The sequence below is a fragment of the Bicyclus anynana genome, chromosome 9, assembly GCF_947172395.1.
Source record: "Bicyclus anynana chromosome 9, ilBicAnyn1.1, whole genome shotgun sequence".
NCBI classification, from domain to species: Eukaryota; Metazoa; Arthropoda; class Insecta; order Lepidoptera; family Nymphalidae; genus Bicyclus; species Bicyclus anynana.
In genome coordinates this window covers 14,671,719-14,687,052 of record NC_069091.1, presented here as the reverse complement: position 1 = coordinate 14,687,052, position 15,334 = coordinate 14,671,719, and the positions used below count along the sequence as shown (strand labels likewise).

General features: G+C 37.9%; 1 protein-coding gene across 1 annotated transcript in view; it reads right to left on the bottom strand.

The window, feature by feature from the left end:
• Positions 1-226: 226 nt before the first annotated feature.
• Positions 227-15,334, bottom strand: part of LOC112048745 (ATP-binding cassette subfamily G member 4) — a 57,636-nt gene continuing 42,528 nt past the window's right edge. The window contains exons 6-13 of the mRNA XM_024086390.2: positions 14,163-14,304; positions 12,030-12,241; positions 9,448-9,602; positions 8,945-9,113; positions 8,325-8,425; positions 7,601-7,756; positions 6,756-6,941; positions 227-5,012 (exon numbers count right to left, since the gene is read on the bottom strand). Coding sequence (XP_023942158.1) covers positions 4,854-5,012; positions 6,756-6,941; positions 7,601-7,756; positions 8,325-8,425; positions 8,945-9,113; positions 9,448-9,602; positions 12,030-12,241; positions 14,163-14,304 — 1,280 coding nt within the window. The 3' untranslated portion in view covers positions 227-4,853. The remainder of the gene's footprint in view (positions 5,013-6,755; positions 6,942-7,600; positions 7,757-8,324; positions 8,426-8,944; positions 9,114-9,447; positions 9,603-12,029; positions 12,242-14,162; positions 14,305-15,334) is intronic.

The following is a 15,334-nucleotide window of genomic DNA, read 5'->3' as shown; positions in this document are numbered from 1 at the left end:
AGTCGCATTTGCAAATTCAACCTTAAACTCAATCGTTTAGGTTGAATTTGCTCTGAATTTGGGATTCTATTGAATGTTGAACTATATTTAAAAGCCTTTATGTATAATTTTTTTTACCAATAATTCTTAAACTGTCAAAGCAAAATTGGTCAGTTTTTAAGTAAAATTTTCTACATGATTGTGCGTCCTTTTATTATACGAGGTCAATGGAAATAAGACAAAAACGTATCACATTAAACCATTTATTAAAAAAATATAGAAACTTTATACATACTAAAAACCATAACTAACCATAAGTTTATTGGACCATAATTTTGTCTATGCGTTTACAAAACTAAGTACAAGTAAAATATAACCATGATCCCTAATTCCTCATTGGAAAAGGCGAAATTCGTGCGATTCTTACATTTTTTTTTTATTTTTGACATTTATAGTCAGGAATTCGCTGATAATAATTCGCCCTTCCTGCAAGAGATCTAGTCTTTAAAATTTACGCTTAAATTAAAAAAAAATAGCAATATGGTAGTCTAAAAAATTATAGTAAATAAATCAATATTAAGGCAAGGTAATAAATTAAAGCTAAGCGATGACCATCTTAAATAAAAACCGATTACTATTTATAAATAAATATTATTTTGATATATTTGTATTTAAATTTCATTTTTATTTTATTTGGTAATTCAAGCGATTTAGATGGCGAATTGTTTGTCATTTTTATAATTTTGTTTTTATGAGTTTTAATAAATACTGCTAACTTGAAGCAGATTTTTTGTCCTAATTCATTTTTTAAACAAATGCAAATTGGACGAAACTCAAACGAATATTTTAGTATCAGCACCCTTAAGTTACTAATTAATAATGTAGTATTTTAATAAAGTATACATATAACAACAATAAATACATATAATACAAAAAAATATATGTATAGGAATGATTTGTTAAGTGTTTTTATTTGTTACACTACCATATTCCTCAAACGCGCCTAATCTAGGCAAGATAATTTAAAGGCAAGCCGCTTACGTACTAAATGAGCAAAATTAACATTTGTTATATAATTTGAATCGTATTGTATATATGTATAATATTGTTCTAATTCGACTATAAACAAATCTGATTATTAAATAACAAATAATGAAATAAAATAATTTTTCATAGATTTTCTTTTTAAAAGTCTAAGACCCCTCATGGGGTCAAGGCATCCTATCAGACCAGATCAGAGCTAGTTTATTAAATCGAAAATCCTAAATTAGTACGAGCTGGGAATTGAACCCAAAACCGCTATGGTGTAAGTCAAAGCATTACCAACTGCCCAGAAAAAATAGTTTAAAATTTCTAGAATGCAGATTTGTATATTTCATTTAAAAATCAATATTTAAATAAACTGTATCTCACGTCAACACTCCTGGCATGCGAAACTATTACAGTGGAATTCATAGACGTTGTAGGGGCAACCCCAGGGGATCATTCACCCGCTGAGTGTCAAATTCTCAAACAAATGTAAGTTAAATTCGACACTCAGCAACTGAATGATCCCCTGAGGGTGTCCCTAAAACGCCCCACTGGTAATAAAATTTGAGCACTGCAAGTTGTGCATGATACTTTCAATTGAGTATTTACTAAGAATCTGAGTGTGTATACATATTCATAATAATTAATGATATCCAGAAATCAGTACATAAGTCACAAATGCCAGGAGTGTTGGCGTCAGTTATATAAAACACTCAATCAGCGTACGAATGGCCTATTCTTGATATGCACAATTATACAAAGTATAATTGTGCATATCAAGTTTTAGGTAGCTTTTAACAGTCTTCAAAAAAATCCGAGGTATTTTGGTACATCCATTTTTGTTTATGTACACAATTTTGTATTTAGCTAAATAGGTATATTTATATATTTTTATTCATGCCAGTCATTATTTAGAATGTATTTTTAAACATATTAAGATTTTCATATTATACAAAATATTGTTAACGCCTATTATTAAAATTACAACGTAAAAGAACTTCATGAAAATTCATCAACTTTGAACAATACATTTGAATAATTATATCAACAAACATAACACTTTATAAACATATAGCTTATCAACATTACATTTCATGGATTCTTATTATCATTATTAATAAATATAATTAATAACCCCTATTTAATTATAACTCGTCAAATCTATCACCGAAACAATTCAAATACATATTGTGTATCTCCATTGAAAATGCTAGTTTTATATAAATACACTTGGGAGCAAAGAAAATGGATCCACCTGCAATTTCTATGTTTCGTCGTTAATATTTTTAGTACCATGTAATTGTATATGTTAATCATTGAAATCAAGTTATCTTTCTAATTAATTGTTTTTTTTTAAATTATTTTTTTTTTAATTGTTTTTTTTTTAATAATTTTTTTTTCAATTAAATCCAAAAAATATTTTTGCTTTTCTGTTAGAGTATTTACTGATTAATGTCAAGAGTTTTTGATTCAAAGGTAATTAACATAAAAGGGTATTAAATAACCTTTCAAACAGTTTGTTTCAATACTAATATTCATTAGTAATTTAATATTATAATTTATTAATAATGTGGCTACGAAAAACATTAACGACGAGACAGACAAAGCAGGATGCTCAATTTCTTTGCTCGGAAGTGTACATATTCCTACAATATATGTATTTACTTTTGAAACTCAGCTTTTTGTAAATGAATGTATGCAACATCAGTTATATTCTAAAACAGATTAAAGCATTTAGAATTTCATATAAGACAATGAAAAACAACATTGTCTTGTATAAAATTGTAAAAGTATAGAAGGCACTTAGTACATAGCTAGTGTAATCATAAATAATTGTCATGCTCCTACCACCTATGTATTATATATTAAGACGCGTCATAGCTCGTTTTTCGTACATTTAACTCCAATTATACTCGAAAATCTAACTTCCTTTTGTCTGTTGGCAATGGCGAATCCTGTATTGTATTATGAATCCTTATTTGCTCTCCCAGCTTTAGTTTTCCCCACCACCTACAACATGGGTATTTTCAAGTCAAGAGTGAATAGGCATCTTCTAGGCAAGCGCGTTCCACCATAGGCTGCATCATCGCTTACCACCAGGCATGATTGCAGCTAAGCGCTTGCTTATTAAAAAAAAAAAAAAAAATTACATACATGTAATTAAATGTTAATAAACTACAGACAAATATATATCCGAGTCCTCACCTACGCAGTATAGAAGAAGGCGGCTAATATATACTAATATTATAAAAAGAAAAGATTTGTTTATTTTCATTAAATAGGCTCTGAAACTTTTGAACAAATTTGAAAAATTCTTTCACTGTTCGGAAGCTACACTATCCCCGAGTGCTATAGGCTATATTTTATACCCGTATTCTTACGGGAAAGGGAAAGTTTTATATTTATGACATTATATTTTTTTTGTATACATGTAGCTCGGGAGTATTTCCCATAACTCTAGGGTTATATTTTTCAAGGAAATTAATTAAAAATGTCCAAGGAACATGTGAAAATTAATATTTTCAGAAATATTTATATTGTAAATAGATCTTAAATTGTGTTCCTTATATCGCATCCTTATATTATGACCTAGCCAAACTTATTCATTGATATATATCATGAAGTAGCTTACTAGTGAAGTGCGAAGTGCCAATTTCAATATCTCGTAGATGTTGACAGTCTTACTACGATTACGTATTTTAAAATGCAAAATGTATGAAACATATAAAGTTTATGTTTTAGTTAAATAAAAATATATTTATGCAGTTCGGCTCCTTTAAGTGGACTTATCACTTTGAAGTTATGGAAAAGTTCCCGAGCACCCTGTATATACAATACTCGGCTTATTGTAGGAATTCGTTGAAGCGTCGAAGGTAGTACTGTATTGCGTATGTCACAAATATCGTATTCGCCATAACCACAAGACAACACCATTTTACGTATATTCGAAAAACCACCTATTATCACAATAACTGCGGTCAAGTTTCATTTGAGACCTCTTATAAATAAACGCCGAGGGCTTCACTCACTGTGACATTCAAAATTAAATTACTGTAACATGAATTATTAAATTACAGAATAACTTGAACGTCCAATACTACAGGCCACTTTGTTGAGTCCTGCGAGGGTGTGAAGTCGTGCGCTCGGGGCAAAGAGAAGGACTGCGCGCCAAGCCATAATTAGCGAACATTTTTAATGTCACAGAGAATGAAGTTTCAACAGTCCCAACATTTTACCTATATATAACTACATTTTAACATTATTTTTAGTATACAGATATACAGAGTGAGTTTTTACAGATTGAAATACACTAACTATTGAAGAGAATATTACAAATATACTCAGAGGCACAATTATCCGCCCAGTTCAATATGACGCGAGTATATTAAAGTGGGCGGATAATAAACTACTCACCTGCTGTACAAGACTAAGAAGATTTTTTGCATATAGGCAGTTTAGGTGCCTAGAAACTCTGATCAGATTTTTTTTATTTGTGAAAATAATCTCGTAATAGTAATATTTTTATAAAATAAAATTGTATTTTTATCACGCCACCGCAAACGCCAATCATAAACTGTGACGTCATTCGCTACAAGGCATCGGTTTGTGATTGGCGCTTGCGGTGACGTGATATAACTCAAACGCCAATCACACTGTTATCTCTATGAATGACGTCACTTGCTAATGTGTTGTGTTTCGGCGGCGGCAGGACAAAATAAAATATAGCTTATAATACTTCCATAAATCAGTTTAAACACTGTTTACAAAGGAGGCAAGTAGCCTATTGTGCCTCTGAGTATATTTTGTAGTAATCCCGTTCAAAAACTCACCCTTTTATATTAAGCTTATCTGGTGGACCTCAGCTTCCAGCGCAGGAAGAGGAAGGCGGATATACGCAGCACCACGAAGATGAGGCACAGCGCCGCGATGTCGAGGGTGAAGTCAGCGTTCTGCATGTCCAGCTCTTCGAGCGTCGTGTCTGGGTGTTTGAAGTGGCAGTATACCTGAAATTGATCATCATTCATCATTATCAACCCACATTCGGCTCACTGCTGAGCTCGAGTCTCATCTCAGAATGAGAGGGGTTACGCCAATAGTACATCACGCTGGCCCAATGCAGGTATGGAGGTTTCCTCACCGTTTAAGACTCGTGATATTTAATTTCTTAAAATGCACACAACTGAAAAGTTGAAGGTGCATGCCCGGACCGGATTCGAACACACACCCTCCGGAGAGGGGCAGAGGTCATACTGCTACATACAGAGGTCCACTGAGCTATCACGGCTCATAAAAAAAATGTTAGTCAATTTTAATTATACCACGTAAACGAATATATCGCGGGTTGATGTTTTAGAAATACAGAAAAAGGGGGTCAAGGTAGCTAGCTCGGTCGCCATAAGGGACGTGCCTCATTAGTGTGTTGCGTCGTTGCAATGGATCATGTATTGTATGCCACCTGTGTTTTAGCAACGCCGTCGCATCGCATGAGGACGCACCCACCCAGTCAATCTCAACAATGGACCGAAACAAGTGAAACACTGTCTGTCGTTGCAACGGAGCTCGTCACCCTCCCCTCGCTTCGTCTCCCATCTGTCGATCCGTTGAACTGTCGTATGCGACGATGCAACGCTTTAATGTGGCATGACATTTAATTGGAAAATTGAATCAGTATTGCCATACAGAGTGGCAATACTGCCAGCCTTCTGGGTACATTACCAACGAACAATCAAGTCTTAAGAAATATATTTCCTTTTTTTTTATTTTTATAATAAATTAAAGCAGTTAATTTAGTTAAATATTATTATTTTGTTAATAAAATTAAAACTCAAAATTTTTTTAAAAAAAAAACATATAATATTTTTTTATTTATTTTGCTATTATCCGCGAGAAGCCGACGAACCCATGGGAATTGCACGTTGTAGAGTCAACATCTCCGGAGGATGCTCCGGTTTCGGGGTGAAACGTACGTAGAGAGTATTTTGTCTGACCTGGGTGACGTTGTCGCATGGGTTTGTCGGCTTTTCGTGGAACTTCCGCAAAGTAACGCCTGCTTTTATCCAATATTTAAAAAAAAAAAAACGACGCAATGTCACTAATGAGACAGAAGCACTGGTTACCTGGTGGCACTGCAGCTTGGTGCGGTTGAAGGCGTAGGTGGCGAGCGCGGTGCCCTCGAACCCGTAGCGGATGTACGACACGTAGGTGATCCAGCGCAGGTTATACTGTAGGTCAGTGGTCGTTACCTGGTGCCACTGCAGCTTGGTGCGGTTGAAGGCGTAGGTGGCGAGCGCGGTGCCCTCGAACCCGTAGCGGATGTACGACACGTAGGTGATCCAGCGCAGGTTATACTGTAGGTCAGTGGTCGTTACCTGGTGGCACTGCAGCTTGGTGCGGTTGAAGGCGTAGGTGGCGAGCGCGGTGCCCTCGAACCCGTAGCGGATGTACGACACGTAGGTGATCCAGCGCAGGTTATACTGTAGGTCAGTGGTCGTTACCTGGTGGCACTGCAGCTTGGTGCGGTTGAAGGCGTAGGTGGCGAGCGCGGTGCCCTCGAACCCGTAGCGGATGTACGACACGTAGGTGATCCAGCGCAGGTTATACTGTAGGTCAGTGGTCGTTACCTGGTGGCACTGCAGCTTGGTGCGGTTGAAGGCGTAGGTGGCGAGCGCGGTGCCCTCGAACCCGTAGCGGATGTACGACACGTAGGTGATCCAGCGCAGGTTATACTGTAGGTCAGTGGTCGTTACCTGGTGGCACTGCAGCTTGGTGCGGTTGAAGGCGTAGGTGGCGAGCGCGGTGCCCTCGAACCCGTAGCGGATGTACGACACGTAGGTGATCCAGCGCAGGTACACCGGGATCGCGTTGAACGACACGAAGAAACCGCTGAACAGCAGGAACGGCACCGACATCACTGGCGCCAGGAACACGCCGTTCTGGAAAAATTAATTAATCGATATCTATATCTATACTAATATATACAGCTGAAGAGTTTGTTTGTTTGATTGATTGATTGAACGCGCTAATCTCAGGAACTACTGGTCCGATTTGAAAAATTCTTTCAGTTTTAGATAGCCCATTTATCGAGGAAGGCTATAGGCTATATAATATCCCCGTACTCCTACGTAACCGGGAACCACGCAAGTGAAACCGCGCGGCGTCAGCTAGTAAATTATATTTTTTTATCAAAAGGTTGTGTGTGTGTATGTTGTATGTCTGCCAATCCGCATTGGGTCAGCGTGGTGGACTATTGGCCTAACCCCTTCTGAGAGGAGACTCGAGCTCAGCAGTGAGCCGAATATGGGTTGATAATGATGATGTTTGTTCATCCGTTACGCTGCAGCTACTGAAGCGATTTGGCTGAAATTTTGAATGGAAATAGATTTCACACATAGGCTTTTCAACCTGGAAAAATCCATGGTTCCCGCGGGGTTTGTGAAAAACTGAATTCCACGCGAAATCGCAGGTGTCCGCTAGTACGAGATATCTAGTGAAGAGAAATAGACAAATGTCAATCATCGACATTTTGTCTATTTCTCGTGACAGATATGTCGCTCGCATGCCAGGCCTACAGGTGAGATGGTAGCAGCAGTACCTGCACGTTCATAGCGGCCCCCACCACCAGCCCCACGCTCTGCGCCACGAAGGCGATGAGCAGGCACGACGACAGGAACATCGAGAAGCGGAACCACTCCAGCGGCTGTGACGTCAGCAGGTACACGATCACCACGTAGATTATGCAGAATATAGCCTGGAAACAATGTTACAATCAGTTATTATTATAGCCAAACAAGCGCGCGGCCAGAGGCCGCACTTTTTATGAGCATGGGTAAAATGCCCAGCCGTAGTCATGGTTGGATGCCCTATACAAACCCCAGGCCGAAGGCCAGTAGACAAATAATCGCGTTTTTTGTGCTTGGGTAAAATGCCCAGGCATAGTCACAGTTGGAGGCCCTATCGCAAACACCCCGCCGAAGAGCGGTGTACAAATAAGCGCTTGGCCAGAGGCCGCGCTTTTTATGTGCTTGGTTAAAATGCCGAATCGTAGTCACGGTCGGAGGCCCTAACACAAATCCCCGGCAGAAAGGCGCGCGATACATTTGAGCGCGCGGCCGGAGGCCACGCTTTTTATAAGCTTGGATAAAAATTCATTATTAACGGACCTCCACCAACTTTAGACCACCTTTCTGCTATTAAATTTCACAAAAACAGTCATATTTCAAACTATAATTACACTTTTCTAAACAAATCGCCACATTCTTCTCAAATAGATAAAGAAACCCTCCCTAAAGACTTTCGACATAAATAAGTGGACTTACTTGGAACGGTATATCCGATACAGTGATGGCGAGGTAGTAGGACCGCAGTGAGTACCATCTGTTGAAGTGTTCTTTTATAAGCACCGGCATCTCCAGAGGAACTGAAATTTAGATGATACATAGTTTATATATACCCTGTATACCTCTGCCTTTAATTCGGAAGGCGTGTAAAGGTTTGAATTTTTCAGTTACGTGCATTTTAAGAAATTAAACGTGTCTCGAACGGTGAAGAAAATCCATCGTGTGGAAACCTGCATACCAGAGAACTTTCTTAATTCTCTGCGTGTGTAAAGTCTGCTAATCCGCATTGACTCGACTCGTGCTAATCAGTGAGCTGAGTATGCCTTGTTAAATCAGACCTTCTATTGTACTTGCACTCAAATTCGCCAGTAAAATTGTCTGTCGTTTTTTGAGGGGGACGAGGTAAACTCACACATCGAAAATATTAAAATCGTAATACACGATATACGAGTAATTATAACACAATGAAACTTACCTTCTATAGACACAGTTTGTATGAAAATGTTAATCATGATCATATAGTTTTGACAGAGGAGTATCCTCTAGGCAGATCCTACAGAAGGTAATTGATCTGAGGAGTTTAATGTTGATATACTCACAGCTGAGGATGGTGATAGTCATGGAGGTGTACATGAGGAACAGCATGTTGAAGAACAGGAAGCCGAGGTTGGACAGCACCTTGGAGCCGTCGTCGCCGATGTCGTAGTACAGCGCGCCGATCAGGAACCCGACCAGGATGTGCGCGAACAGCCGCAGGTACATCAGCGTCTGTACAGTCGTCATCATTATCAACATCAATGGGTAAAATTATATTTAAATGGTACGACTGTATGTACACAAATTAGTAAACTAGAAAATAATATAAAGACAATAAATATATAATTCGATATACAAACATAATAAAAAAGGGAGTACCGCAAGGCAGCATTCTAGGACCATTTCTTTTCTTGGCTTACATAAACGATATCACAGCGGCAACAAGTCACCCGTGCGATTACATTACGTTTCGTTACAAGTGCGTCATGAGATACATTACGATATTGAAATTGGTGAAATAAGAGATACTTTACGAGCAAATGTGTTAAAAAAACTGGTTACATACCCAATCCCTCCTACTGAAGAGCAGGGTCCGCTTGAGCACGACCCAGAACTGCGTGAGCTCCGACGTGGCGTACCGGCGCGGGGAGCCGTCCGTTCCCAGCAGCGCTACTTCTGCGTTGTCTTGCTTTTCGGTCTCCACTTGCACTACTTGGTCACCTGGGCACACATAGCAATTTAAGTTTTCGACTTTAATTGTCACCATTATTTGAAACAATGATGTTTCAGAAGTGCCTGTTATCTATGTCTAATTAAAATAAATGGATTTTGATTTTTTATTGATGATATTGCCCTTCAAAAATGGCTTCGAAATTCGAAAAAAGTGGTTCACGATATCACAAAAACAGTAAAGCCCGATTTATATTTGTCTGACGTGTTGTGTTGTGACGCATCAGAACATAATCGGTTTTATACATTTTGTATGTGAAGCATCAGAAGCCATCACGACATGTCACAACACATAAGTGTAAACGTTGCCATACAAAATGTATGATACCGATTCTGTTCTGATGCGTCACGTCACCGTCACGTCAGACAAATGTAAATCCGCCTTTAGACGTACAAAGTTGAAATTTGGCAGAGAGGTAGTCCATAGTTATTAGCTGTCCACTAAGAACGGATTTTGCGTGAGGATTAATTTAAGGTCCAAAGGCGGCCAAAGTCGCGGGCGTCCGCTTGTTAATATTACAAAACAGTCAAGTTAATTGAACTTTTAAACCTGATAGACAGATGTAACCTCTGGCTTCGATTCGGAGGGTGTAGATTCGAATCCAGTTCGGGGCATGCACCTCTAACTTTTCAGTCATGTGCATTTTAAGAACTTAAATATCACATATCTCAAATAGTGAAGGAAAAAATTTGTGAGGAGACCTGCATACTTGAAAAATTTCTTAATTATCTTTGTGTGAAGTCTGCCAATCCTAACCCCTCTCATTCTGAAAGGAGACTCGTGTTCAACAGTGGGACGAATAAGGGTTATTAATGATGAAACTTTAAAATTTATATAACTCAAATGGCATTCAAATAAACAAAAATAATTAATGACCGAACGAGCTAATTATCGCATATTTAATTGGCATTAATTTGTTGATCGGCCAAGTGTAACCCGGGGCCAGCAAACAGGAAGCTTATCAGTTACCTTTGGCCGCGCTATCAGCTGTGCTCACTTGGTCATGTAGTATTAATAACTTCTAAACATCTACGATTTAAGGGCTAAAATTCAACTTTAGAATGATTAAATAAATGTTTAAGGTTAGTAAATATTTACAACAGAAAATTTCCAATAGGTAACAGAATTACCAAACCATTTTGATTTGGTATCATAGAATTATTGTTTGGTTAATATTATCCTTTGAAACTTGGGTAAGAATCAAATCTAAATTGTTAGCAAATTAAAGCAATAAAAAAAATATCTCATTAAAAAATAGAAAATATAACTTAATTAAAACAAATCAAGACTTCAAAAATATAAAACATACCGACTAAACTAAAAGCGAAAAATAACATCGTATTATGTTCTACCTACTGATCACTTTGAAGGCGATGAAAAATGTAAAAATTGTGCCTACAAAGCAATCAATTTTTTTCTATCAAAAGTTTTCTATCAAAATTTTAAATTAATTCCAAGCGAAGTTGTTTACGTCCCTTAAAATACTCTGTAGTCTATGACAGTATGACAGGCGTGATAGCCCAGTGGATATGACCTCTGCCTCCGATTCCGGAGGGTGTGGGTCTAATTCGGTCCGGGGCATGCATCTCCAACTTTTCAGTTGTGTGCATTTTAAGAAATTAAATATCACGTGTCTCTAACGGTGAAGGAAAACATCGTGAGGAAACCTGCACACCAGAGAATTTTCTCAATTCTTTGCGTGTGTGAAGTCTGCCAATCTACATTGGGCCAACGTGGTGGACTATTGGCGTGACCCCTCTCATTCTGAGAGGAGACTCGAGGTCAGCAGTGAGCCAAATATGGGTTGATAACGACGTCTGTGAAAGTAATATCGGCTTTCCCAATGCCTCTGCGATAGATATAATGTAAATCCTAATACAGAATGGAGAATGTTCACTACTTTCAAATGTTAGCTTTCAGTATTCTACGTTAAAAATAAAAAAATCTCGTGAAAGAATTATTTCGATACGTTAATTAATTCTCAAAATATGGAATTTTAAAGTGTGCGCGGCGACAGCCCGCGTTTAATGTGCGTGACGTCATCGTACAACACTTGCACTGCACGTTTAGGCAACTTCTGTCTTAGCTACTGACGAACTGTTGGTTGGCCATTAGTCGAAGAGTAAATAATTATAATTATAAGTGCCATTAGTTCGTAAATACGAAATTGCCTGAATGGGCCGGGCAAATGTTGTACGATGACATCACGTAAAATATCGCGACTGTTAGCGGGAGTTGATATTTATGCGTACTTTGAATGCATGTAAAATCATAGCTATTTGGTATTTAAAATAAAACAAAAACTAGTGTATTTGTATTTAAAAAAGCTCTAATATAACAAAGTTTCAAGTGATTTTGCATACCTAGTAACATTCTCCATTATATTTAAGTCTTAACACCAATGCTTCTAAACTCACCTTTGCCTTTAGCGATTTCGTTCGCAGCGAACTGCAGCAGTCCGTTGTGCAGGTTGTTGGTCCCGTTGGTGCCGTTGGCGCCGTTGGGCACGTCCGCCATCTTGTCCTGCACTTGCGACGCGTCGTTCTTGTTCCAGTCGTTGGTCTTCAACGACTGGTCCATGTCCCTCTTGTTGTTGTATTCCGCCATTTTTGGTAGTGGCATGCCGGTTCTGGAAAATATTTTATTTTATTGTTTATTTGTTGGAGGCGAATGTTACGTGTACCGTGGACTGCCAAACGCACAAATGTATCAATTCTTTCACAGCTTCAAATTAAAACACGTCTCTCAACCATCTGCCTACAGCGCATCCTCAGTTATTTTGGACATATCACACGCCGTGGGAACGAAAACTTGGAAAAAATTATTGTGGTGGGAAATGTGGAATGCAAACGGCCGCGAGGTAGATCTCCAACCCGATGTTCCGATCTTCTAAAGGAAGCAGGAGCCCGAACCTTTTACAGTGCCGTCCAAATGGCCAGCGACCGTACTCGATGGAGGAGCATTGTAAACCAAACGATGACTCGCTAAGGTGGTCACGATCCTCAGTCATGAGGGACTGACTAGAGAGAGAGAGAGTTTATTTTACAAAAACGTTGGTTAAAATCTCATTAACTTGCGGGAAATATTAAAAAAAAAACTCCTACGTTATTAGCAACGCCTTCATCAACTAATAAGATAGGATAATCAATGTACCAATTGCAAAATTTTATTTCTATTTATATTGCTGGTTTTAGAGTAAAACGGGATCATAAAAAACTATACAACAGTATAGATACCAGAGCAATTAATTACTTCACAGTCATGCTTGCTACTAAGACGTACCCTGCATTTGTCAACTCGACTGCAGAATACAAAAACGATTCACGTAGCGATGTTTTTGTAAATCGACAGTATCTCTCTCTATCTTTAGTATGGGGTTAGACAGTGATAGAGATGAATTCGAGACTCACACTGTGAAGTTATAAAAATAACGTTACAGAATAGCCCTGCAGGGGCATGTTAAACTCATATGAACATACAAATAATTACCACGACCCTGCCATATCCAATAATACTACTTGTTTATATATATTTAAAAGATCATGCTATCATAAATGTAATCAAAAAGAGAAAAAGAACAACAGGAAAATGCCCACAAAATACCCCAATAATTGTATTCTCCACGTGATTCCGTTCCCAGAACGATGTTGATGTCATATTGGTGCTGCAGTGTTAATTAATGTGCATAACTTTCAATTACACTTCAATACACAATGGAAAACCCAATGGTTGTATAAAATTTTATTTAAATAATTTACGGACAAAGTATATTTATATCCGACTACCAATGCAGTGACCATTAAACTATACTATAGCCTTTCATGATGAGTACTGTTTAACAACAAACAAATTTAAAACGAGGGTATCAATCACTAGTCATTTCACACCTAATAATAATTATAACTAACTTGTTCTTAACTTTTGTTGTTAACTTTTGACGGCCTCCGTGGCGCAGTGGTATGCGCGGTGGATTTAATGACGGAGGTCCTGGGTTCGATCCCCGGCTGGGCCGATTGAGGTTTTCTTAATTGGTCCAGGTCTAGCTGGTGGGAGGCTTCGGCCGTGGCTAGTTACCACCCTACCGACAAAGACGTACCGCCAAGCGATTTAGCGTTCCGGTACGATGTCGTGTAGAAACCGAAAGGTGTGTGGATTTTCATCCTCCTCCTAACAATTTAGTCCGCTTCCATCTTAGATTACATCATCACTTACCATCAGGTGAGATTGTAGTCAAGGGCTAACTTGTAAAGAATAGAAAAAAAAAAAACTTGTTCTTAAATTAATGAAAATAAATTTGATCAATAAGCTCAGAACGATTAGATATGGTTAATATATTTTAACATTTTATAAATCAGTCGATGGACGTCCACTGCAAGACATAGGCCTTTTGTAGGGAGCATGATCTGACAAATTTTCAGCTTTTATAAAATGACGAAGGTCTAGGGTCCACGGGCTCTCAGTCTAAAGGATATTAAAGACGAAAGGATAAAAACAACAAGGTTTTTAGCTTGCTTACTATCGAATAATAGACATAAACTTAAGCGACTTACCTGATATCATTCTTTCCGTTCTCAATAGCCCGAACCAGTTTGCCGGTGTTGTCTCCGTACTCTCCGCAAGAGACTTCGATTATGAAGGACGCGGGGTTGTGGTACGAAGGACACTGTAGACTGAGACTGCCGAGCCACTCCACTGCAAACGAATGTACATTTTAATAAGTAGACTTAAAGGTGTAAATCCACTAACTGTGCTTAAGTACTTCATACTCCATTAAAAAAAAACTACAGGCAACTATCAGTAATTTGTAGGTGAATTAATATTAATCAAACAATACTAAACAAAATGTGTTCTCAAATTAAGTTTTTATTATACCAAGTAGGTATTTAAAGACAACAGATAAATTAGTTTAAAATATTGGTTTAAAAAGAATTTTACATGGCATACATATATCGTGCTAGCTGACGTCGCGCGTTTTCACCCGCGTGGTTATCGTTTCTGTAGGAATACGGGGATTATATATAGCCTATAGCCTTCCTCGATAAATAGGCTGTCTAACACTGAAGGAATTTTCCAAATCGGACCTGTAGTTGCAGAGATTAGCGCGTTGAACCAAACAAACAAACTCTTCAGCTTTATAATATTAGTATAGAAGTATAGATATTAGAACCAAGGCTAAAAGGGTAAGCGCCAAGAATTAAGAAAGCCAAATAATTAGCTAATAGCCAAGGTATTTAACCAAAAATTGTCCGATTATTCCAGAAGCCATTATTTCAGACGATTAAAATTGAATCAAATCACCAATATCTGGTTTAACCTTCAAATATTTGATTTGAGCCATTAACAAGTGATTCGCCTTGATGCATCTATACTAATAATTATAAAGCTGAAGAGTTTGTTTGTTCGTTTGTTTGATTGGTTGAACGCGCTAACCTCAGGAACTTGGTCCAATTCGAAATTTTTTTTCAGTGTTTAGTAGCCCATTTATCGAGAAAGGTTAAAAGCTATATATTATCCCCGTATTCCTACGGGAACGGGAACCACGCGGGTAAAACCGCGCGGCGTCAGCTAGTTGAAAATATGTACATAATCACTCCTAAAGAAAAATTAACAACTTTAATAACTCAACAATTATGTTCTCACGATAATAGTACAAATATAATAATATGAACAAAAGCTGGTTTTAACAACACAGTTCAATGTTGAGCCAAGTTCATATTAACTT